Source organism: Oncorhynchus mykiss, chromosome 5 (genome assembly GCF_013265735.2).
Source record: "Oncorhynchus mykiss isolate Arlee chromosome 5, USDA_OmykA_1.1, whole genome shotgun sequence".
Lineage (NCBI taxonomy): Eukaryota > Metazoa > Chordata > Actinopteri > Salmoniformes > Salmonidae > Oncorhynchus > Oncorhynchus mykiss.
Window position 1 is genome coordinate 58,910,217 of NC_048569.1, and position 26,266 is coordinate 58,936,482.

Here is a 26,266-nt window from a genome sequence, read left to right on the forward strand (position 1 = left end):
TTGACGTTATAGGGCCTGTGTCCACCCCAAAATATGATGTAATCAATTTTAAATTCAGGCTATAACACAGCAAAATATGTAAATATGGATGTGAATATTTTCTGAAGTCACTGCATTTAGTTGTTTATCTACCTTAGTTGAATGCACTGACTGTATGTCACTCTGGATAAGAGTGTCTGCTGAATGACCAAAATTGAAATGTAAAAATAAACAATTGCAAAGCATGATGGGTATTATTCTGATGACCTCCACCCCTAAACAAGTACAAATTTGGTAGGTACAGACCAGATCCAAATCTGTACAAATCATATATCTCTAGGCTATGTTTCACAAGTTTGAATATCACAGTACAGTATAGCACAGTTTAGAACAGTACAACACAGTAGGACACAGAAGAGTTCAGTACAGTACAATACAGTAAAATACAGCACGTATGGTTTGATATAGTAGTTTTATTCAGTAGAGTATATCACAGTGCAGTAAGGTATAGTACAGCAGAGTTTAATTCAGTAGAGTAGAGTACATTAGAGTAAAGTAGGGTACAATACAGTACACTATACTTTACTTTTCTTTACTGTACTCTGTTTTCTACTGTATTGTACTGCACTGTACTATACTCTACTTGTATTTACTGTACTGTAATGTACTGTACTCTGTTGTGCTCTACTGTAGTGTACTGTGCTGCACTGTGCTGTCCAAACTTGGGAAACATAGTTTAGTATGAATGTATTGTGTGAATGGTGGTTTCTACAGTGTTATTTTGTATTTCTGTACTGATGTTAATGTCGGTCTGTATTGCTGTTTTTGTTCTGTGCTTACACACCAAGATACATTCATAGTAAAGTTGTTTGCAGGGCAGTAGAGTTTCCCGATTCGTATTCAATGTCCTATTTCAGTCACCATGAAATGACTTGTAATAGAGCAGATATCCTATGAACGCTTTGAGGTTAACGCTATTGAATCACATGGAATCAAAACATCATGCAAAAGTAATTCATAGCAACAAAACCTTACTGTTCAGTGATTTATTCTTTATTATGGAGGCATGATTGTTCTAAATACCATATAGCTATTGAACAGAACATATAAGACATCAGGACATCCTTTTCATGGAAAACCAAGGCAATATCCTTTCCTATGCAGGCTGTCCAATTTGTTCTGATATACAGTAAATTGGTATTTGACCAGATAAGTGTATATTATTCATAATTTTTTATATACCGTTATCACAATCTAACTTAATACCTAAACATTCCACCATGCATTAAATAGCTTGAAGGGAAATGATGAACACCTATTTTTTCAAATAAATAAAGTATATTTTACACTTCATAGACTAACGTTACATTTATTAGTTCAAGTGGTGGTGAAACTTTCAAAAATGTTTATGAAAAAGGTATAAAGAAGATCTGTTGTCAAAACAATAATAGTTTATGTTCTTATTTTTCTAAATAATAACATATGTTTCTACATTTACATCTGACAATAGACTAGGCCAACAACGTGAATTTTTTTCCCTTCTCAATTCTGACTCTAAATAAGTATTTTTTAGATGTGTTTATAATATATGCAGATATGCAAGTGTATTTCTATTTTGTGTTAAGAAACATAATCAAAAGGGCTTTATATTATGACTATGGACATGAGACGGTATAAGTAGGAAGTCTGCCACTAGTCACTTCCAACCCGTTCTGTCTCCTACTACTTTTATTGGTCACACATTGGTCACACATCCCCTAGCACCGATTGGATGATTCCCCTGTCTATCATTGATTTAGCCCCTTTGAAGAGTGAGAAAACGTAAGGGTGGCATGTTTTCCTGTCTTCCTAAATTTATTAACTTATCCCGGGAATGCCATCAGAAGTTAGATTGAACGTTGAAAGAAAGCCATAGAACGTCTGAAAGGTAAGATAAACTAATTTCCTTGATACATATTACTTACATGCACTACTTATTACTCGAATAATAGTATATCAAGGGGATCAACATTTGCGTAAAGCAAATGGTAGCCTACAGGTAAAGTTGCCGCTGTATCAACCGTATTGAACCATGCCTTGATTGATTTCGAGCTCGTCTATTACATAGTAACATATTGTGTACAACTTTGATTTAGTGTTTTGAAACTATTCCGCAGAAAATATACTTTTGGGTGTTCCCAACCCATACGAAGCTCATCATATCCCTGCGACAAGTGTTTCTGTAACCAACTGTATTCTGAAAAAGCTGTAGCCGAACCATATGACACGCAAAGACCCAAACGGCGTTCCATATCTGTCAGAGTTAAAACATCAACTACATACTGTTGTATTTGTGTACGTCATAACGTTGTGCATTTATTTTGCTCACTGTTCAGAGACCGCACATGGACAGACATAATTTATATAATATTTGCGCATAAAGACTGTAGCCTATCATAATGTCTGCCAATAGCCCCATTTGAACAAAACTGGGCTAGTCCAACAACAGCTGTTTTGAATTTAACTCAAATTAATTATACATCGTTTTCAGAGTTAGTTTAGTCCTTAGATGAGAAGAATTGACACACCCCATGCAAGAACTGTTCAATTAGATATTCCTTTGCGATTTATAGGCTACTGAATGCATAGCATGGATTTACGAAGGTGCTATGTGGATTTTATAATGTCGTATGTTTTACCCCCAACACAACTTTCCATCAATTTGTATAGCAGACCCTCATGCCAAATTGAGTCAAAAGTTGTGAAAAGTATGTGAAAATGTGGATCTGTTGATTAGTGACATTGGATTTAGACAAGAAGAACACTTGAGATTCTAATCCAATCAGGATAACAAAATCCTTATTTTCCCAAGAAAAAAATATTTGGAGTGTTAGCGAAACATAGTCATCATCAAACAATAGGACATGACATCATATGAACATACCCCATTGTCAGTGGAATACTCCTTAACCCTGTTCATATCACCCCATTAAGAAGTCTGTGGTACTGTCAGCAGCTTTTCTTCACTCTATGGAGGACAAGGAAGTAGTGTTCTGCCTCAATAACACACATAATCATATTATGGTATGGGGATGACTAAAGCCCTATTTATACTTGGTGCTAACATGTGGTTGCCACCATCCGATTAAGATGATCCAATCGGATCAAGAGTTTCATGACTAAATTTGGCATTAAAATGTGTCTTTAACTGTGTTGGCATTGTGACCAGATGTTGTGGTCCCTCTGTATGCAAACTATTTGACAGATTTTGTTTCAAAATAATATATTAATTGAATTGATTTATTTGAAGACTATTATGGTCAATGGTGCCACCTGTCAATGACTTTAGAGGGCAGGATACTGATGATTTAAATGGTTTGACCGCCCAACTCCGTCTACACTTGTGAGATATCCAGACCAGTGGCGGTCAGTGACAATTTTTTTTTTCATGAGCGTGGCCTTATTTCTATTACAGCTTATTGGATGACTGTCATTCATATTAGATTCACCCAGCTCAATGTAACAGCGATAGGTTTAAGCTACTACATGATACTCAATTTTCCCTATACCCATCATGAGGTTGCTGCAGGTCGAGAGACACATTTGAGGTGACACATGGACAGACCGTGACATTCAATACCTCCTTGCACACTCTTGCATGCATCTAGCTGATTAGTATATAATCATTAGTCCAACAGTTGTAAAGGAGTTTCTATTGGACAAATTCAAGTATGTTTATTGTTCGTTTTGTTCCTTTTGCTTACATTTTAATAAACGTTTTTTAACAGAACCGGGCGTAATTAATCCCCCCCCATCACGCGTAAATACACAGCCAAGTTGTATTCCTTTTGTGCGCTCTCCTCTCACCTCATCCCTTCGCTTGTGGACTTCAATGCACAACACAAGAGCTGTATGTGACCAGTTAAAAAAAAAAATACACACAGCCATATTACTTTAGATAATATGCTGACAACGTCATAGTCAGCATAGCTAACAGAACTAACACGTTAGTGAACCCGCTACAATCATACAGTAATGTTACCGTGTACAGTAAGTAAGCAGTTACACTGGCGCGCCCGGTGGCAATACATTTGTAAAACCAAAAGTTTACCTTGACTTGGAAGAGTTCCAGTGTTGTGTTGGAAAGTCATAGCCAGCTAGCTAACATAGCATCCCTCTGTTTGAGCAGGGTGTTTTAAGTAGGCTAAACTAGCTTAGCTGCATGACAATCTCTCTCTACATATATTTCTCTCTTTCTTCTCCTTCATTTTGGAAGAGATTAATTTGTTCAAAACTGTTCAACTATTGTCTTTCTCTCTCTTTGAGTCAACTACTCACCACATTTTATGCGCTGCAATGCTAGCTAGCTGTAGTTTATGCTTTCAGTACTAGATTAATTCTCTGATCCTTTGATTGGGTGGACAACATGTCAGTTCATGCTGCAAGAGCTTTGATAGGTTGGAGGAAGTCCCCCGGAAGTTGTCATAATTGCTGTGTAAGTCTATGGAAGATTGAGAGAATCATGAGCCTCCTAGGTTTTGTATTGAAGTCAATGTCCCCAGAGGAGGACTGACGCTAGCTCTCCTCCGGCTACACCATGGTGCTACCCTACAGAGTGCTGTTGAGGCTACTGTCGACCTGCTTTGCAAAGTAGTCTGTTGAATCAATTATATGGTGACGTGATTATATTTAGTACAGTTTTATCTAAAAAGGATAACTTTTAAAATGTTTGACCATTTATTTATTTTTTTAATTCACTGAGAAGGATGGTCCTCCCCTTCCTCTGAGGACGAGACTCCGCTGATCCAGACACAATACGTGCCTGACAACCTCCGTAGGCGGTCAGGAAGATGTGTCTTTTGATCATCTACACATCATCTACACCCCCTAAAGTGGGCACCATCGGGATAGGGACAACATCTACGCATGTTAGCACCAGGGATTAACAGGGTTTATATGACTACAGCTTTGTGGAATTGGCTTGTTGTGATAACAATTGATTCACATATGGTGGATTGAGTTGTGCTCTAGACATGGCTGGTCCAGACTGTAATTCATCCACTTGATTGCTAACCATCCCCAAGTTGTCTGTCATGTGATTCTATGCTTTAAACTGGCTTATTGCCAGTTGGATTCCCCAGTCCATTCTATCTCACTTGACAGCCACGGAATCATTGTTTTGCAACGTCCATATGAGTTCATCTTGAGTTCACATGTTGAGAACTATCACTATGCAGGCTGGTGTCATAGACTAGACTCAACATAGTAAATGAAAATCTGGGACACTCAAATTAGTATGATATGTTACACTTTTGGTATGGTTACATAAGACAGAATGTCTAGCAACCCAAAGCTTGTGTTTTCAAATCTCATGAACAACTTCAGGATTTTAGTTAATTAGCAACTTTTCAACTACTTAGCATGTTAGCGAACAGTTGCCTTAACCTTTTAACCTATCCAACGTTAGCCACCTAGCTAATGTTAGCGTTAGCCACGTAGCTCAAATCAAATGTATTTATATAGCCCTTTGTACATCAGCTGATATCTCAAAGTGCTGTACAGAAACCCAGCCTAAAACCCCAAACTGCAAGCAATGCAGGTGTAGAAGCACGGTGGCTAGGAAAAACTCCCTAGAAAGGCCAAAACCTAGGAAGAAACCTAGAGAGGAACCAGGCTATGTGGGGTGGCCAGTCCTCTTCTGGCTGTGCCGGGTGGAGATTATAACAGAACATGGCCAAGATGTTCAAATGTTCATAAATGACCAGCATGGTCGAATAATAATAAGGCAGAACAGTTGAAACTGGAGCAGCAGCACGGCCAGGTGGACTGGGGACAGCAAGGAGTCATCATGTCAGGTAGTCCTGGGGCATGGTCCTAGGGCTCAGGTCCTCCAAGAGAGAGAAAGAAAGAGAGAAGGAGAGAATTAGAGAACGCACACTTAGCTTCACACAGGACACCAAATAGGACAGGAGAAGTACTCCAGATATAACAAACTGACCCTAGCCCCCCGACACATAAACTACTGCAGCATAAATACTGGAGGCTGAGACAGCTAAGTTTAGCAATAACAAATTGGAATCTGTATCATATGTATTGCAAATTTGTAATATTATACGAATTGCAATTCGTAGCATACAAATGCGAATTCGTAAAATATCATATGACATGGATGATGGACGTCCACATATTAATACATACCAATCGGAGGGCCTGTTGTCCGGACCTCTGGCAGTCTCTATGGGGGTGCCACAGGGTTCAATTCTCGGGCCGACTCTTTTCTCTGTAGATATTAATGATGTCGCTCTTGCTGCGGGTGATTATTTGATCCACCTCTACGCAGACGACACCATTCTGTATATATCTGGCCCCTCTTTGGACATTGTGTTAACAAATCTCCAAACGAGCTTCAACGCCATACAACACTCCTTCCGTGGCCTCTAACGGCTCTTAAATGCTAGTAAAACGAAATGCATGTTCTTCAACCGATCGCTACCCGCCTGCCCAACTAGCATCCCTACTCTGGACGGTTCTGACTTAGACTGTGGACAACTATAAATACCTAGGTGTCTGGTTTGACTGTAAACTCTCCTTCCAGACTCGCATTAAGCATCCAAAATGAAATATAGAATCGGCTTCCTATTTCACAACAAAGCCTCCTTCACTCATGCTGCCAAAATTGTCCTTGTAAAACTGACTATCCTACCGATCCTTGACTTCGGCAATGTAATTTACAAATTAGCCTCCAACACTCTACTCAGCAAACTGGATGCAGTCTATCACAGTGCCATCTGTTTTTGTTACCAAAACCCCATATGCTACCCACCACTGCGACCTGTATGCTCTCGTTGGCTGGTCCTCACTACATATTTGTCGCCAAACCCACTGGCTCCAGGTCATCTATACTTCTTTGTAGTTATAACTCTGCCTTATCTCAGCTCACTAGTCACCATAGCAACACCCACCCGGGGCATGCGTTCCAGAAGGTATATTTCACTGGTCATCCCCAAAGCCAACACCTGCTTTGGCCGCCTTTCCTTCTAGTTCTCTTCTGCCAATGACTGGAACGAAATGCAAAAATCACTGAAGTTGGAGACCTATATCTCCCTCACTAACTTTAAGCGTCAACTGTCAGCAGCTTACCGTTCGCTGTACCCAGCCCATCTGTAATTAGCCCATCCAACCAACTACCTACCCCATCCTACCTCATTTTTGTTTTTCTGCTCTTTTGCACACCCGTATTTCTACTTGCACATCCTCATCTACACATATCACTCCAGTGTAAATTGCTAAATTGTAATTACTTTGCCACTATTGGCCTATTTATTGCCTTACTTCCTTACTTCATTTGCACACACTGTATACAGATTTTCCTATTGTGTTGACTGTACTTTTGTTTAACCTATGTGTTGCACTGCTTTGCTTTATCTTGGCCAGGTCGCAGTTGTAAATGAGAATTTGTTCTCAACTAGCCTACCTGGTTAAATAAAGGTAAAAAATACCAAACGTTACCTATCATACTAATTTGAGTCTCCCAGTTTTTTATTAACTCTGTTAGGGCAACCTGCAGTCGTTGGTAGACCTATCAGGCTTTCTTTAAAAAAAAAACGCTTTGGTGGAATTTTCACGTGTATGTGGTACATTTTCACAACCCCTATTACAAAACTCAAAACAGATCATCAAAAAGTCAAAACTAGAAGCACATTTTCAATTGACTAAGTACAGCACACAAAATCATAGTCACTTTTTCACCAACCTTAAAACAAAAATCCCCCCCCAAACCACTAATTCTTATAATTTACAGTGTTAAATAAATATGAGTATGTGGGAACAATATTTTTTGTGAATAAATGTTGAATTTTGTCATTATAAAAAGGTTGGTAACTACATGTGAAAAATCGTGTTGGAAATCTGTTGCAGCTCAAGTCTGCTACAAAACCCACAATGCAATGCTTTCTCTATGGGTTGGCTGGCTAGCTAGCAAACATAGCTGCACACAATAATACCAAAGTCAATATCAGGATATGAAGTAGCTAGTTTGCTGTAAAATTGCCTAAATCAATTTAGGAGTCGACAATCTCACCATGTTCAACCTGCAGATCATGTGCCGCATAAAGTGGAGTTTGATATAGAACCCCTCAGTGGAGGTGTCATAATACCCATAAAACCTAGTGGTCAAACAGGGAAATGGTTCCAGTCATTTTTTTACCATACATTCTTCCCAAATGGGATTTTAGAAACACTTAAAATAAGGTCTGTGTTTCGTGTAGGCTTACCCTGGCGTGACGTTTTGATAACCATGTAAATCTCTCTAGGACATTATTCAAAAATGTATTCAACTTATTAGAAAATGAATTACATTTGCCCATGTTAATCATAAGACATGAACAAAATACATCAGTGATTCATATTTTCCTGCAACTTTCTAAAACGGCACAGGAATGCCACAAATCAAATGTTATTTGTCACATGCGCCGACGGTGTAGACCTTATAGTGAAAATATTACTTACAAGCCCTTAACCAACCATGCAGTTTTAAGATAGGTGTTAAGAAAGTATTTACTAAATAAACAGAAGAAAAAATATTATAATAATTAAAGAGCAACATTAAAATAACAGCAACAAGGCTATATACAGGGGGTACCAGTACCGAGTCAATGTGCAGGGGTGTATGTCTCGTTAACGATAATGCTAATGATAACCGTCTGCTGGTAGATGGAAAGGTTTTCCCCAAATCCCTTGATTTGAATTGACAATTTAAAATACATGAAGAAACCACAACCAGGCAACCAATATGTGTTTCAAAATTGCACAAGATTATATAGACAAAAAGTCAAAGGCCATGAATGTCCTCTATTGGTAGGCAAGTGGCTGCAGTGCAAAACAAGTGACATGGGCACTCTGTGTCATACATACAATGTCCACATATTTAGATGTATACAAAAAAAGCTAAATATACATATCTAACAAATTACTCCACTAGCGCAGAGTAGCTTTACACTTGAACCTAAGACTGGCAGAAATCGTTTTTATCTCAGCTGGGAGTTTGTTCCACTCTACCACTGCCGCATATGAAAATGTGTTCTGGCCAGTACCGACATAGCACAACATTTTGTGGCGTAGGAATGAGAGAGTTCTTTAGATACTGAGGGGACTGTACCATACATGCTTTTATGGCCCAATCCCAGCTTCAGCTGAATGACTCTTTTTATCAACTGAAAGCCACTGTATTTCACAGAGTTGAAAGACCAACAGGGCTAAGATTCCGAATGACCCTTGACATTTTATTCTGAGCTGTCTGTAGCTTGTTCTTGATGAAGTTAGGGGAGCTACTGTACGAGGTAGTGCATGCATGGTCAGTGAGTCTGCACTAACGCTGCTGCAAGTGTTTTCAAGGGCCCTTTATCTAGAAATGTGGCTTTTCTGAACAGAAATGTCACTTCCTGGTTGACCTTGGCAATTACTTTCTGCCCCATGCTCTCCCCTGTCAGAAAACAGTCTAGTTCACAACCAACGTCTCTTAACACAGTTCTTGGTTGTAACCACTGTCACCAAACGTGGCTCTAAAGCCTGGTGATCTACAGTTGAAGTCGGAAGTTTACATACATCTTAGCCAAATACATTTAAACTCAGTTTTTCACAATTCCTGACATTTAATCTTAGTAAAAATTCCCTGTCTTAGGTCAGTTAGGATCACCAGTTTATTTTAAGAATGTGAAATGTCAGCATAATAGAGATAATTATTTATTTCAGCTTTTATTTATTTCATCATATTCCCAGTGGGTCTGAAGTTTAGATACTAATTGAGTGTATTTGGTAACATTGCCTTTAAATTGTTTAACTTGGGTCAAATTCTTCGGGTAGCCTTCCACAAACTCCCCACAATAAGTTAGTTTGGAAGTATGCTTGGGGTCATTGTCCATTTGGAAGACCCATTTGAGACCAAGCTTTAACTTCCTTGAGATGTTGCTTCAATATATCCACATAATTGTCCATCTTCATGATGCCATCTATTTTGTGAAGGGCACCAGTCCCTCCTGCAGCAAAGCACCCCCACAACATGATTCTGCCACCCCCGTGCTTCACGGTTGGGATGGTGTTCTTCAGCTTGCCCTTTTTTTTTGCCCTTTTTCCTCCAAATATAATGATGGTCATTATGGCCAAACAGTTCTATTTTTGTTTCATCAGACCAGAGGACATTTCTCCAAAAAGTGCAATCTTTGTCCCCATGTGCAGTTGCAAACCGTAGTCTGCCTTTTTTTATGGCGGTTTTGTAGCAGCGTCTTCTTCCTTGCTGAGCAGCCTTTCAGGTTATGTCGATATAGGACTTGTTTTACTGTGGATATAGATACTTTTGTACCTGTTTCCTCCAGCATCTTCAGAAGGTCCTTTGCTGTTGTTCTGGGATTGATATGCACTTTTCGCACCAAAGTACGTTCATCTCCAGGAGAAGGAACGCGTCTCCTTCCTGGACGGTATGACGGCTGTGTGGTCCCATGGTGTTTATACTTGCTTACTATTGTTTGTACAGATGAACGTGGTATCCTTCAGGCATTTGTAAATTTCTCCCAAGGATGAACCAGACTTGTGGACATCTACAAATTTTTTTCTGAGGTCTTGGCTGATTTCTCTGGATTTTCCTGTGATGTCAGGCAAAGAGGCACTGAGTTCGAAGATAGGCCTTGAAAAACATCCACAGGTACACCTCCAATTGACTCAAATTATGTCAATTAGCCTATCAGACGCTTCTAAAGCCATGGCATAATTTTCTGGAATTTTCCAAGCTGTTTAAAGGCACAGTCAACTTAGTGTATGTACATTTCTGACCCACTGGAATTGTGATACAGTGAAATAATGTCTCTAAACAATTGTTGGAAAAATTACTTGTCATGCACAAAGTAGATGTCCTAACTGATTTGCCAAAACTATAGTTTTTTTTAACAATAAATTGTGGAGTGGTTGAAACACTTAGGTTGGAGCCATTAAAACTAGTTTATGTAAACTTCCGACTTCAACTGTAAATGGTTAATTTCTCTTAAAAAGTTCTAGCATTTCTCAAGTCAGCAATTAGCGTTATGTGTTAAGTGTGTAACCTAACAGTTGAGGTTCTTCAACCATAAGTAGCATGCACCCCTACTTTGAAAATGGAAATTGCCACTTTCAATATCCAGCCATTCTTTCTGATTGGAGTGGGTTTTTTCATTTGCACCTCTACAGAAAAAATGTGATTGTAAGTTACATTTAAAGTTTGTGAAGAAACATGCAGGCTAACATTTGTACACTTTCTTCAGTTGCATTTGGCCAACTTGGAGATTGACACAGCATCTCAAAAATTTGAGATGATTTGATTGATACGAGTAGGAACATACTTCTTAATGGGCTTTCATTACACAGGAACTCTATTCAATTGAATCCATCTTGGATATAAGATTGAGTTCCTACTACACCATCTACAGAGAAATGCTGAATGAAAAATGTGCTAAAAATACCCAATTCTCTAACAAGGTCTGAGGGAGAGAGGCTATTTACTAATTGAATCCAGTGCCTTGAGATGGTGTTTATTCTCCCTCAAAGTATAATCAGCTGCTTCTCACAGGAAGACACAATTTAGCCAAGGCCACTTTTGGAGACACTTAATGCATGTCATTATGCTGTTGTCGCTGAAGTCCTTAGCTTCATTCATTTACGTTTACCACAGTGAAAGGCTTCCGGGGCCTTTGCGCTCCACCTAAGGAAAAAAAAAACAAGGAGAAATACTGTTCTCACTAAAGCCATTTACTTGTATTCAATGTGACTGGCTGCTATAGGCATCAGACCTGAAACATACTGCTATAGTGACCAATGGAAAGTTGTATAATTGGGAAAAAATAGATCACACACTGTTTCTGTGTGAGACAGTTGCATCATTTATTGGACCATTCCAAGTCCATTTTCTCAGTTTTCTTGTTGACAATAGAACAGTTTGAAAAAGTAAAATAGTTCATGTCAGACTAGGTTTTGTATTTGGCCTCCCAAACACCAACCAAAGCCACAGACTTCCCCAATGCCTGATTGAATTCACTTTGTGACATTTTGAACCCAGTAGGGAGTGAGGGGGAAGGGGACTGGGATGTTGAACAAGGAGACCTCAGAAAACAGCATCACCACTGACATGGCATAATGCCTCATTGTGGGGCTTGAATGTGACTGTGTTTGGATGAGAATCAAGGGGTGTTATGGGATGCATGTGATGTTTGAGACCAAAGTTGATAGTTAAAAGATAGGGTTCTAGTCTAGATGCATATTCAAGATTGATAGATTAATATCTACTGTTAGAGCTGAAGCATAACTTGGGATTGAATTGTGTTTATGTGCATCTCGAAATCCCCTCATTGACATCAATGCACCACTTACGAGACAGAGTTATGGGTAAGCGTGCAGGCCAAAGTGCCTAGGGAAACATCTGTATATTTCCAGGTATTTGGGGGTTATTTCCTTAAACGTCCCATGCTCTTGCCTTCATGCTGTTTACACATGTTATATATCCCTGGCTCTAATTGCATGTTGTCCAAGTTTTTCATGATGTGTCATGTGATAGGATGCTTGTACTCCAGGAAAAGGACAGGACCTGTAGTGGATGTATGTTTTGCGTTCCTGTGTGTTGGTCTTTTGTTATTGCGTCGCAACGAGGTAGATGAAGTTGTGTGTTTGTTCAGCTCCTCTTTTTACTTGTTTTTTTTACCTGACTTTTTCCTCTGGCCTCACAGGAAGCAGCTTTTTGGCCTTAGCGATGGGCTTCCTGGCAGGAGCAGAGCGGCCCTGAGTTCCTGCTGCGAGACAATAGGTCTCCCCGGGGCCGGGGGCTGTTCTCAGACCTGATTCTCTTCAGGAAACAGCAGATTTATCCCAGCAGCTGATCTGAGCCATACAGAGACAGGGAGTGGGGGAGTGTGGCCCTACCCTATGAGTGTCTCTTTTCTGAATGGGACTTTTTTCTATGTTAAGTAGTGTGATGATAAAGATGAGCCTGTGGTTGTGGTGGGGCGGGCTGGAAGGATGAAAGAATAGTCCCAATCTGGGTTAATATGTGTGGGCTGAACTGGAGTGACTATCATGTATCTGTTGAGTTAGATGCCTTGCTTTTTCTATTGTCAGCTGGACTTGTTGTAGACCCTCCCCTTCCTTTTGAGGGGAAAGGGAGGTAATGGCAGGGATGGGGTTACTTTTCCAAATCATGGCTCATGCGATGTAGCCAGCAGCCCTCGACCAGAACATTTCCTGTTGAAAAGCAGTGCTGAAAAAGTCGACTTCAGTGTTAGATTTATGGTGAATGCTGGGGAAACGGCTGCCTCATTGATGACGTTAATAGTAGAGAATCATTATTTAAAAAATGTTAGACAAATATTTACAGAAATCCTCAACACCTATTTGAAATATGTGCAGTTAATTGCATTGCTTAGCTTATAGTAACTTGGCCTCAATTTGTAGAGTAATCCAGTGTGTCTGTTAACAGTGGGACAGGTTTACAAACTGAAGACCTAGGCCTGCTATTAGTTGTTCCTCACAATGAAATCGGGGAGGGGACTGTGGATGTGTCACCCTCTGTACGTTCATCACACGTGATATCTCAGACAGCACGGGCACGATTTTGATTAAACTTGGGTGGATGATGTGTCTTACCAGAAAGATCCGGCATTTACAAAATGACACTGATGGGCCCAATGCGGGAGCTATAGTAATTAACAGAAATGTGTTAGTCACACGCAATATCTCATTTGTCCCAAGGGGTGGGGGGGATGGGACATGTTTACTGTTGCCTTGTTTTGACTTACAGCCATAGGCATTAGTTAAGGTCGTTTATGGGATCATAGTCTACAAGAACAGGCAATTTGTGTGTGTGTGTGTGCTCACTCCTGCTGGTGTGTGTGTGTGTGACATGGCTCTGGCTCACTACTGGTGAGGATGAGGGGCGCAGCAGAATGTGGTTTCTCCCCCTGAGTGTGTGGGTTGCCCTGTAATTTGTTGCCTGTCATCAGGACCTGGAAAAAACATATTGAACTGGCCTATTTATGCTGAGTGGGAGCTGGAGGCACTAAGTGAGGAGTAGTGAGGGAGGGAATGGGTGGGATGGGGACTACGTGTTTATGTTACACTCCTCTGATCTGAGGAGCTGGCATCTGGAGCAAATCTGAGGCACTTGGAATTTGGCACGTCCAGTGGGATACTGTATTTCAAGAAGCCCAAACACAGACAGATTCTTTCTGCAACCTAGAACGGAAACCTTGTCCACAAGAAGTTATACAACAGCTATTTTGAGTAAATATTCCAAAACAAATCAATGTTTTTCAGTTTACTCAGTATAACTAATGGACTCTAGATAACCACTTGTTCATTATTTTATTGTTCTTAACTGGTGGCTGTGCAGCCGTAGATTCCGTAGGGATATGTTTTCAGCTAACCTGCCTTGACTAATTAGACTGAATGTTGTGTTCACTCCATTGTGCTATAGCTAGGGCAAGCGTTCTGCAAACAGCTGGTTTGTATTTTCTTAGCAAGTTATGGCTAAGTCGTATTAGCCGCTAATCGCTAGTTACACTGCATTCAAAGTGCCCACCACTATCTTATAACTGTAGAATTAGGAATTTATGAAAATGTAGAAAATTATTTTTGGTTGAAGTTTAATTGAACAGTATAAAAAAAATCTGAATGGAGAGAGACCCATGAAATCACTTAGGATGTATGTGATGCCACCCTAGGGTCACGCACTACTCATAAAGCAAATGTAGAACTTTTATTATTAAAAAAAATAAAATACTGTCATACATTTAAAAAAATACCGTGATTTGATTTTTTTGGGCCATAGCGCCCAGCTATGGCAAGACCTAGGAGTATTTCCATACCAGTACTTGAAATCCTGTCCCTAGTCAAGTTATAGGCTATAACTAGAGCCCAGAGTTGTGCCTAGTCAGGAAAATATCTGCTCTATGGCCCTAGAACCCTGTGTAGGAGGGACAGGGTCTTTCCTCTGGCTGGGGGAACGAAGCAGTGACAGCAGGCATGTCCGGCTGGCTGAAGCGAACCAGAGTCCACTTGATGTCTCACGCTACTGACCAGTGTCTGTGGGTGCCATTCTCTTGTGATAAGCTTGATTTGGTGAGGCGGAGGGCAAGAGGGACTATCCGCTGCAATCATTTTAATTCGACGCCTTGCTTTGTGGAATATTAACGTAGGCTACGCTGAGCTTTGCTGTCACAGTATCAACAGCTTCTCTTTGAATGGCAACGAGAGATGTCAGAAAATCCTTGTTTTTGGAGATGTTTTTTTATTTATCCTATGTAATTACAACTACCTCGTAGCCCTCCTCAAGTATCTGAACATGTCCCAGCCTGGTCCATGCTAGCAGGATGTGAGAGGGAATTGTTTGGTGGAATGTGCTTAAGGCTATATGGAAACAGATGTGTGTGTGTGTGTGTGTGTGTAGGGTGCTTTGACCCTTTGTCGATCTCTCTTTCTTAGTCGAGCCGTGTATGGAAATGTGTCCCACAACTGTGAACTCTGTGCATGTGTGTGCCTCTGCATGCATGTGTGTTTCTGCTCTGACGCTGATGTCTATCCATCACTCTCCCTGTCAGTGGAGCTAAGGAGTGGTGACCCAGAACTGGATTGACAGCCAGGAAGACCAACCCAAAGTGAACCCCCTGGCCCAGTGTCAAGACACCTTTATGATTCTTCCACAGACTGTATGACTGAGGTAACTTAACTTCAATACAACTCATTTGTCGATCAGAAATACTACACTAGCAACACTCCAACAGTTTTGAAACATGATGACAGCTGACATAATGGAAGTTTATTACTAAGTAAACCTGTTTGAACAACGTGTTAATTTAACCGTTGGCAAATTCTGTGACTGAGAGCAATAGTTTGGGTTTCCGATCCTAATGTAATATCTGGCTTGTCTGTATTGGCTTCTGTTCATCGTTGTTGTTGCTTTTGTTCTTGGGCCACTTAACTTCGCTTTTATCTGGGCATTCAGACATAATGCTTGGAGGTATAGGTGATGTCATGGTTAATCCCCTTCTTGACTTCAACACCTCCGACCAAGAAAAAAACTAACCATAGGATTAACCCCTTGTTACCTACAGTGCCTCTTTCTAATGGAACATTGGGGAGTGGGTTTCCCAGAGAGTTTGTAGCTAAAGCGCAACGTTATTTCTCTCCACAACCCAGCTGCACAGCCACGAGAGGGTACCAATTTATAACATCGATGTTTGTTTGTCTTGTATGTGTGAATTAGCATCATTCGTAAAAATGAACCACTTTGCTCTTCTACTAGAGGTGTGATTCTGGGCTGGTGTGAGAATTAACATACTACTTTAGCGTGAAGGCTTTGAAAAACCCACCCCAGACCAATGTGGGAAATTGCCCTTCAACAAGGGGTGTATTCAAAAACATTGCTAAATAGATTCTCTCGTATAAAGGTCTTCAGGTGTCCTTACAGTAAGCGCTTTATGGGTCGTTTATAAGAAGGTTTTGTCTTGAATAAGAAAGATTTGCTACAGCTAATTTCGCCATCAAGCGAAGAGTGTCAAGCTACGACGTCCTGAATAATGTAATTTTAGGCTACAAGCCTCCTTACTTAACCAAATGTCATGCTCTCTTCACCCCTGGGTAACACATGAAACATTCATACATGCGTACACTAGCCTCAGTAAAACACATACAGTGCACAGGTATCTGAGTCAGTGTTTCCCTTCTCTTATCAGGTTGTGCGTAGACTCTCTGGGGGCTTCTGCTGAAAGGTCTCAGTCCACAACCATGACTCAGTCTGTGCAGGTCAACCCCAAGTTGCCTGGTAAGCATTTCAGTTCCAGCTGGTATTTATCAAGTCAATATGTGGTAACAATGGATAATGTCTGGGACTTGAAAAACTTAACCAGATTTGATAACTGTTGTTGTAATGTTTTCCTGTGGACTGCAGATCTGGGCGCACCGTTTCTATTCTCCAGTCAGGAAGAGGCGGATCAACAGGGCTCTTATTCGGTCCAAACTCCGTATGGCTTCCAGCTGGACCTGGACTTCCTCAAGTATGTGGAGGAGATAGAAAGCGGCCACCACGTCCGCCGGGCACCCGTCAACTCTCGCAGGTCATCCCGTGGGGTCAAAGTCTCCCAGCGGAGCCCGAATGTGGGAGGAAGAGCCAGCGGCTGGACCTCAACAGAGTCCCTCTCCTCACCCGCCAGTGAAGATGGTCGTGCGCCCCCTCCTCCACCCCCACGGAATCGCATCGGCTCCTCTCCCAGTGAGGGGCAACCCCTGTCCCCGCTATCTGTCCTTAGCCTCCCCCTCTCTGCTGGCGCCAAAGTGCCACCACCACCTCCGCTACGTAACCCCAGGGTAGAGAGGACCCTCTTGGAGACCAGCCTGCGACTGCAGCAGGAGCAGAGCCACCAGCACCAAAATGGCACCTGTTTCCAGCTCTCTGACCCACCAAAGCAAAGCCCCAGGGCTGTGACTACTCATGTTACCCCAGCTAGTGCAGCAGCCACAGTAGATGTCCAGCCCTTGCACCTCTTCTCTGCCGCCCCCAGCCCATCTCAGAGTAGTCTGACCAGACCCAGTCCCCACTCCTCCGGTAGGAGCACCCCGGCCTCTAGCACCGGAATGGCTACTCTGCCTCCCAGCCAGTTGCAGACTGTGAGAGAGCAGATGGCCACTGCCCTGAGGCAACTGAAGGAGATGGAGGAGAGAGTGAAGGGCGTCCCAGTGCTGGAAAGAGAGGTGGCCAAGCTACGGGCTGAGAAAGACCTGCTCCTACTGGCACTGCAGGAGAAGAAAACCTTGGCGGCCCAACAACAGGCTGCAACAGTAGTGAGCAGTACTACCACCACAACGATGGACACTGGCACACAGAGTCAGGAAAGTCCTCCTTTTTCCCCCAAGAGTCCCAGAAGTCCCAAGAGTCCAAGCAAAATAGGGGACCTCAGAAAGCTGACTGAGAAGTTTGAAGGCAAGACTGGGAAAGGTGGAGCACGTTCTGAGAAGGTTGTGGAGAAGAGGTCTGTGGCCGTCGGGGACGACATGTTGCTGGACGCTGGGGTCTTCTACTACAGCCAAGGTACCAAGGATGCCTCAGAGGGCACGCCTCAGGTGGACGTCTGCGAGAAAGGTGTGGCCACGGAGGCACCGGCCTTCCGTGAGGAGTGGGTGCAGGCTGGGGTGGAGACAGAGGAGGCCTCGGTTTGGGTGATGGAATCCCAGCTGGGGCTGAGCAGTGAGGTCCAGAGGGAGATTGACACCCTACAGGACACCATCAAGTTCCAGCAGGAGTCCATCTTGGCTCTGGAGGGGCGAGTCGGCCAGGCTGACGAGGACCTGGCGGTGCTCAAAGCCCAGGAGGATGAGAGGAAATCCAAAGCAACGTCCGAGAAGGCGGTCCTTGCCAAACCAGACTCAGCCCATGCCCAAGTGGGGACCGAAGCCTCTACAACATCCACGCCAGCTTCACAGCATGTCGCAGTCTCCTGTTGTCCTGAGGTGGTTGACGCTTGTGTAGGTGAGGATTTGAGAGCCGTACATTACGACCAGAGCACTCAGACTGACTCTGTGGAGAGCCCTGCAGAAGAAGAATCTACCCCAGTAGCACTGGTCAGCACTGGGAGTCAATGGGAGAATCTGTACGAGGATGAGACTATAGAGCAGAAAGCTCCAGTCACTGCGCTGAAGAAGAGACAGATGACCATTGCAGAGTACAAGGTCACCCCTGAGGAGACGGTCCGTTTAGACGAAGGGAAGGGAGGGAAAGAGGAGGAAACGGTGCCCAGGACACACACAACTCCAACAATGGTGGAAAGTGAGTGCCAAGTGTATTTATTCTTATACAATAGCTCTTCATATAGAAGATAAATGATTCCTCTACACTAATAAAGCAAGTGTAAACGTAATATACAAGGCCTTTGGAAAGTTTAGACCCCTTTTTCCACATTTTGTTACAGCCTTATTCTAAAATGTATTAAATTAATAAAAATCTTCAGCAAGCTACACACAATACCCCATAATGACAAAGTGAAAAAAGGTTTTTTGAAATGTTACATAAGTTTTAAGACCTTTTGCTATGAGACATGAAATTGAGCTCAGGTGCATCCTTTCGCATTGATCATCCTTGAGATGTTTCTACAACTTGACTGTAGTCCACCTATTTTTTTAAATTTTAAATTTTTATTTCACCTTTATTTAACCAGGTAGGCTAGTTGAGAACAAGTTCTCATTTGCAACTGCGACCTGGCCAAGATAAAGCATACAACACAGAGTTACACATGGAGTAAACAATTAGTCAACAAAGTCAATAACACAGTAGAAAAATGGAGAGTCTATATACATTGTGTGCAAAAGGCATGAGGAGGTAGGTGAATAATTACAATTTTGCAGATTAACACTGGAGTGATACATTATCAGATGGTCATGTACAGGTAGAGATATTGGTGTGCAAAAGAGTAGAAAAGTAAATCAATAAAAACAGTATGGGAATGAGGTAGGTAAAAATGGGTGGGCTATTTACCGATGGACTATGTACAGCTGCAGCGATCGGTTAGCTGCTCAGATAGCAGATGTTTGAAGTTGGTGAGGGAGATAAAAGTCTCCAACTTCAGCGATTTTTGCAATTCGTTCCAGTCACAGGCAGCAGAGAACTGGAACGAAAGGCGGCCAAATGAGGTGTTGGCTTTAGGGATGATCAGTGAGATACACCTGCTGGAGCGCGTGTTACGGGTGGGTGTTGCCATCGTGACCAGTGAACTGAGATAAGGCAGAGCTTTACCTAGCATGGACTTGTAGATGACCTGGAGCCAGTGGGTCTGGCGACGAATATGTAGCGAGGGCCAGCCGACTAGAGCATACAGGTCGCAGTGGTGGGTGGTATAAGGTGCTTTAGTGACAAAACGGATGGCACTGTGATAAACTGCATCCAGTTTGCTGAGTAGAGTGTTGGAAGCAATTTTGTAGATGACATCGCCGAAGTCGAGGATCGGTAGGATAGTCAGTTTTACTAGGGTAAGTTTGGCGGCGTGAGTGAAGGAGGCTTTGTTGCGGAATAGAAAGCCGACTCTAGATTTGATTTTCGATTGGAGATGTTTGATATGATTCTGGAAGGAGAGTTTACAGTCTAGCCAGACACCTAGGTACTTATAGATGTCCACATATTCAAGGTCGGAACCATCCAGGGTGGTGATGCTAGTCAGGCGTGCGGGTGCAGGCAGCGAACGGTTGAAAAGCATGCATTTGATTTTACTAGCGTTTAAGAGCAGTTGGAGGCCACGGAAGGAGTATTGTATGGCATTGAAGCTCGTTTGGAGGTTAGATAGCACAGTGTCCAAGGACAGGCCGGAAGTATATAGAATGGTGTCGCCTGCGTAGAGGTGGATCAGGGAATCGCCCGCAGCAAGAGCAACATCATTGATATATACAGAGAAAAGAGTCGGCCCGAGAATTGAACCCTGTGGCACCCCCATAGAGACTGCCAGAGGACCGGACAGCATGCCCTCTGATTTGACACACTGAACTCTGTCTGCAAAGTAGTTGGTGAACCAGGCAAGGCAGTCATCAGAAAAACCGAGGCTACTGAGTCTGCCGATAAGAATATGGTGATTGACAGAGTCGAAAGCCTTGGCAAGGTCGATGAAGACGGCTGCACAGTACTGTCTTTTATCGATGGCGGTTATGATATCGTTTAGTACCTTGAGCGTGGCTGAGGTGCACCCGTGACCGGCTCGGAAACCAGATTGCACAATCTATGGCAAATGCGATTTGGAAAGGCACACACCTGTCTATATAAGGTCTCATAGTTGACAGTGCATGTCAGAGCAAAAACCAAGCCATGAGGTCGAAGGAATTTTCCGTAGAGCTCTCAGACAAGGTTGTGTCGAGGCAGAGATCTGGGGAAGGGGACCAACACATTTCTGCAGCATTGAAGGTCCCCAAGAACACAGTGGCCTCCATCATTCTTAAATGAAGAAGTTTGGAACCACCAAGACTCTTCCTATAGCTGGTCACCTGGCCAAAGTGATCAATTGGGGGAGAAGGGCCTTGGTCAGTGAGGTGGTCAAGAACCAGATGGTCACTCTGACAGAGCTCTATAGTTCTTCTGTGGAGATGGGAGAACCTTCCAGAAGGACAACCATCTCTGCTGCACTCCACCAATCAGGCCTTTATGGTAGAGTGGCAAGACGGAGTTTACCAAAAGGCACCTAAAGACTCTCAGACCATGAGAAAGCAGATTCTCTGGTCTGATGAAACCAAGGTTGAACTCTGGCCTGAATGCCAAGCGTCATGTCTGGAGGAAACCTGGCACCATCCCTACGGTGAAGCATGGGGGTGGCAGCATCATGCTGTGGGGATGTTTTTCTGTGACAGGGACTGGGAGACTAGTCAGGATCGAGGGAAAGATGAACAGAAGTACAGAGAGATCCTTGATGAAAACTTGCTCCAGAGCGCTCAGGACCTCAGACTGGGGTGACGGTTCACCTTCCAACAGGACAACAATCCTGAGCACACAGCCAAGACGACGCAGCAGTGACTTCGGGACAAGTCTCTGAATATCCTTGAGTGGCCCAGGCAGAGCCCGGACTTGAACCCGATCTAACATTTCCGGAGAGACCTGAAAATAGCTGTGCAGCAAAGCTCCCCATCCAACCTGACAGAGCTTGAGAGGATCTGCAGAGAAGAATGGGAGAAACTCCCCAAATAGATGTGCCAAGCTTGTAGCGTTATACCCAAGAAGACTCGAGGCTGTAAATGCTGCCAAGGGTACTGACTAAAGGGTCTGAATACTTATGTAAATGTGTAATTTCTGTTTTAAATTTGTAATAAATGAGCAAAAAATCTGTTTTTGCGTTGTCATTATGGGGTATTACGTGTAGATTGATGAGGAAAAATTCTAATTTAATAGATTTTTTAGAACAAGGCTGTAACCTAACAAAATGTGGATAAAGTCAATAGGCCTGAATACTTTCCAAAGGCACTGTAGAATTCAATGAAGTAGCAGATTAGTTGGGTCACTCACCGAGTATTGTGGCCACAGGTATGCTGAAGTCCATCATGAAGAAGAAGGATGGGAGTAGTTCCGGTGAATCACGTAGCAGCGGCAAGAAGAGCTTGCAGTTTGTTGGCATTCTCAACGGGGGGTAAGTGGTGCTTTGTCATCAATGAATGAGCAAAAATCTGCACATATTACCATCACACTGATAATACACAGGGCATATTAGAAGAGAAGGATGACCAATGTTAAAGGTAACTAACTAGACATGTACTTCTGTTCAGGTATGAGTCGACATCTAGTGAGGAGGAGGAAGAGGGGAGTTCCTCGGGTGGCAGTGAAGTGGATGATTGCTCGGACAGTAGTGATGGCGAAGATGGAGAGGCAGCTCTGGAGGAGACCTCTGATGAAGAGCGGAACATTAATATGGATGATACCGATAGTGATGATATGGCCTTAGAAGCAGGGACTGGAGCCACTGAGGACAGTCCAGATGCAGTGAAAGAGAAGTATGCTTGATTACAACTACAGCTCATAGAACTGTCATTGTTGGCGGATAACAATTTTAAAGGGATAGTCAACAGAATTTTCTGAATTTGTTGAAAGTTTGCTTCCCTTGAAAGAAGTCTGTTGGTAGTAAAATTTGAATCTTCTATTTTGGTTTGTAGCCTTTAGGTGCCCTGAATTCAATTACCGCAGCCAAAGTTATTTCGCAACATTATCATCTGTGAAGCTATGCATGTGTATATTATTGACATGGAATTATAGCCAGGATGTTTGCACAAAAAAAATGTTGAATACGTTATATAGGAGTCTCATCTCATCTTATCTTGCACAAGTGTTCGATCCCAGTCGGTCACTACCATAGATAACGTCCATGTCTAATTGCAGTAATCCCTTGTCCTAGATTTGAGCTGAGTGCAAAAATGCATGAGGCTTCTCTCATTCTGAAGAACCACCTGAATGATGATGTCAAAACACTGAAGAGTAAAGAAGTGGTATGTTTCAGCATGCCTCTTTAATTCCTCTGTTTTATTATATCCTAGAAATCTTGAATTTCCTTTTCAAAATTAGCTCATACCTGATTTTTGGAAACAAATACCCAGTTAATTTTTTTTTTCCAATCCACACATTATCTCTCAAGTGTATTTTGAAGTTCCATGACTTGAAGAAGTGGTTGCACGGTCTCCTTAGTCCAATTCATGCCACACTAAATACGATTATAAACATGTAATACATCACCAAGACTTCTGTTCCAAGTGTTTATAATCATATTAGTATGATAACCTTTTATGGAGCTGTATTCCATCAGTGATCCTATCCCACATCCTCCCTCCATACCCCTTTGTCTTGTACTGTAGCTCTCCAGCATTCATACTGTGCAGCTGGAATGGTTCCGCATCTCTAGTGCAAAGATGGCCCAGCCGCCCCGTGTCTCAGACTACCTGATGGCCTTCACTGAGGTCTCCTCTGCCCTGCTGGCCCACGTCATCAACATGACCGATGGCAATGGTAACACGGCCTTGCACTACAGCGTCTCCCACTCCAATTTCACAGTGGTGGGGCTACTACTGGACACAGGTTAGTTGGAGTGAGGAGTGTTCACTTATCTCGGGGAAGTTCTGTTAGGGTCGGGGCTTATGACCTTAGTGAAGAGATCCTGATGATCATAATGAATCATCAGAAGTTTGGTATTCATGGTTTAACTACAGGCATAAAATCACATTAGTTATGCCATGTATTTATCGTCAGGAAGTTTCCATGCCCCGGGGTTTCACCATGGGGTGGGTGTGCTCTGTGCAGGCATGTGTTGTGTGGATAAGCAGAACAAGGCAGGCTACACTGCTATCATGCTGGCGGCCCTCTCATCTGTGAAAGAGGAGGATGACATGGTGGTGGTCAGGAAGCTCTTCAGTCAGGGCAACGTCAACGCCAAGGCCAGCCAGGCAAGTCCTTCTCAAATCACTTAAAATCCAGTCTATCCCCCTCAGTCAGTGTTGCTTGTGTGTGCTTGCTAACACCATGCTAACTGTGCTATGTTGTGTTTAGGCTGGCCAGACAGCGCTGATGTTAGCCGTTAGCCATGGACGGCAGGAGATGGTGCGGGCGCTACTGGACTGCGGGGCTGAAGTGAACGTGAAGGATGACGAGGGCTCCACGGCGCTCATGTGCGCCAGCGAGCACGGCCGCGCCGAGATTGTCTCGCTGCTCCTGGATCAGCCGGGCTGTGACATCTCCATCGTGGACAATGTGAGTTCCTTGGCTGTCTGTTTACCCTGTACACTCAGTGTGTCTTTACACGCATGCCTGGCTTCCTCTTTCTGTCCACTTTCTTCATCTTCTACCTCTTTTCCATTTCACGCTGAATTGAAAGAACTAGGCAGGTCAAAGCAAGTACTCGGATAGGTTTTTGCCATATTGTTTTATATGTCCTGTCTTAACATCAGTGCTGCAGATGAAGGAGAAGAGAGCAGGGGAGGAAGCCACTAGATTATTGCGACGCAGCCAAGAAGTGAATACAAAAACATATTACATTTATTTTATAAATCCTTGTTTGTTTGTTTTTTTAATTAATGCTAATTTTTAAATTAGCAATAAGACAATATTTTTATAATCTGTACACCAGTGTTTTTCTACCGTATGACTTTACAATGGATTTTTCTCAGACTAGTTTGAACCTCCAGTCCAGACTGATATATCTAAGAGAGCACATCTGGGGCAAAATGAGTTAGGCATGCAGCACATGGATTGAGTTTCAGTAAGATACAGCTAGACTGAGAGGGGCTGGGAAAGTATTTAGGAACATGTTTTTTTCAACCTTGTGACAATTGGATACAGCTAATTCTTCAGGATTGTGAGGCAGACAGAGATGTGGGTTAACCCTTTGCTGCTTTGAAGACCTAGACCAGGGGTGGGCAACCTTAAGGGCCACTGTGGGTGCAGGGTTTTATTTCAGCCAACCCGGAACACAACTGATTAATCTACCCGATTTAATCCAATCAAAATTTTGATAAACTACAATTAGTTGGTGTGTTGCTTGGCTGCCTGGAAGAAAAGCCTGTACCCACACCGGCCCTTGCAGTGTAAGAGAGCCCACGCCTCACCTTGACTGTATACAGTAAAGACACAGTTCTATATTGCATGAATGGCTTATAGCTTCTTATTCTTTCTCAACTGTGTGATGAGGCTGTGAATGGGCAGGAATCTTATCTGTGTCCCACCTCAAAGGGTTTATCGCAAAGCCTGCTGTCCCTTTTGTCTTCCTCCCTCTCTAGGATGGCAGTAATGCGCTTTCCATCGCCCTGGAGGCCTCTCACAATGACACAGCTGTGCTACTCTACGCCCACATGAACTACACCAAAGCCCAGGCAGCTGTGAGTTCCCCAGACGCTGGTCTTGAGGCCGAGAGACCTGCCTGGTTTTTATATGACAAACAGACAGTTTGGCCTTGAATCAAGTATAGGTCACATTCACAACATATCCGTATCATGCGCAATTTCAAGTGTGTAATATTAGCGCCTCGGCTACACTCCAATGTTGGGGTGTGGTATGTTGGCCTAGTTGAAAGATCTTGTCTTGGCATGTGTAGCAGTAGTGACCCCTAGAGCATATTCTTTACAGCTATGTATTTTTACTGTATATTGTAGTTTTTGTCCTGTTTTACTACTATCACTCTGAAAACATTGGTATATTTCTTTCAGGGGACAAACAAGTCTCGAAGCCCCACTAGTCCTCAAAAGACATGGCCTGCTGCGGAGTGATTTACCACCAAGATAGAAAAACAAACATTACTGGACATAAGCGTTGAAAAAGCTCCACTGGAATATTGCAGCTGTCTACATAAATATATGTATTTATATCATGGCATACGTTATTCATTTGTATTGTTAATATAAGATTGTTATTTTTCCATAAATGTCATTATTATATACAATACTAATCTGCATTTGCAACATTTCTAATTCAAGGTCTGCAGCATTTAGTTTTCTATGATACAGTAAAGCAGACCTCACATTTATTTGCACTCATTTACTGTGTTGAGTTTTAGTTCCCCTCCCTCTTTAACTACCTTCTCAATCTTCATGCCAATGTCATTCAAGTCTGCACTAACTGTCTATGCCTTGTATATTCATGTATTGATTTTCATGTAAAAAATAAAAATATATTTACATAACATGTGACACTGCACTAAGCAAATATATCAGAAGAGGTCCAGATGACTTAAATCGTTTTTTTTTTTTTAAGGTTCATGTTATGATGCGTAGCATATATTCTAATGTCAAACATGATCAAGCTATAAAG

General features: G+C 42.5%; 1 protein-coding gene across 2 annotated transcripts; it reads left to right on the plus strand.

Annotated features, from left to right (window-relative positions):
* The first annotated feature begins 1,692 nt into the window (after positions 1-1,692).
* Positions 1,693-26,145, plus strand: LOC110524169 (KN motif and ankyrin repeat domain-containing protein 2). Of its 2 annotated transcripts, none has more exons than XM_021603560.2 (12): positions 1,693-1,906; positions 15,567-15,685; positions 16,701-16,789; positions 16,916-18,787; positions 22,010-22,112; positions 22,249-22,473; positions 22,872-22,962; positions 23,326-23,545; positions 23,768-23,910; positions 24,014-24,214; positions 25,240-25,338; positions 25,666-26,145. In XM_021603560.2, the coding sequence occupies exons 3-12, from the start codon at positions 16,753-16,755 to the stop codon at positions 25,723-25,725; spliced, it is 3,051 nt and encodes a 1,016-aa protein (XP_021459235.2). In that variant the 5' UTR covers positions 1,693-1,906; positions 15,567-15,685; positions 16,701-16,752; the 3' UTR covers positions 25,726-26,145. The 2 variants fall into 2 exon arrangements, with proteins under 2 accessions (XP_021459235.2, XP_036833866.1); XM_036977971.1 differs by having other exon boundaries at positions 23,326-23,476.
* Positions 26,146-26,266: the final 121 nt, after the last annotated feature.

What these genes read in the sequence shown, in the direction of transcription:
- LOC110524169 (XM_021603560.2), top strand. Translation starts at nt 16,753, where the DNA reads ATGACTCAGTCTGTGCAGGTCAACCCCAAGTTGCCTG. An exon ending in GGGGCTACTACTGGACACAG is followed by an intron (nt 23,546 to 23,767) that starts GTTAGTTGGAGT and finishes TGCTCTGTGCAG; the next exon opens with GCATGTGTTGTGTGGATAAG. An exon ending in ACACCAAAGCCCAGGCAGCT is followed by an intron (nt 25,339 to 25,665) that starts GTGAGTTCCCCA and finishes TATTTCTTTCAG; the next exon opens with GGGACAAACAAGTCTCGAAG.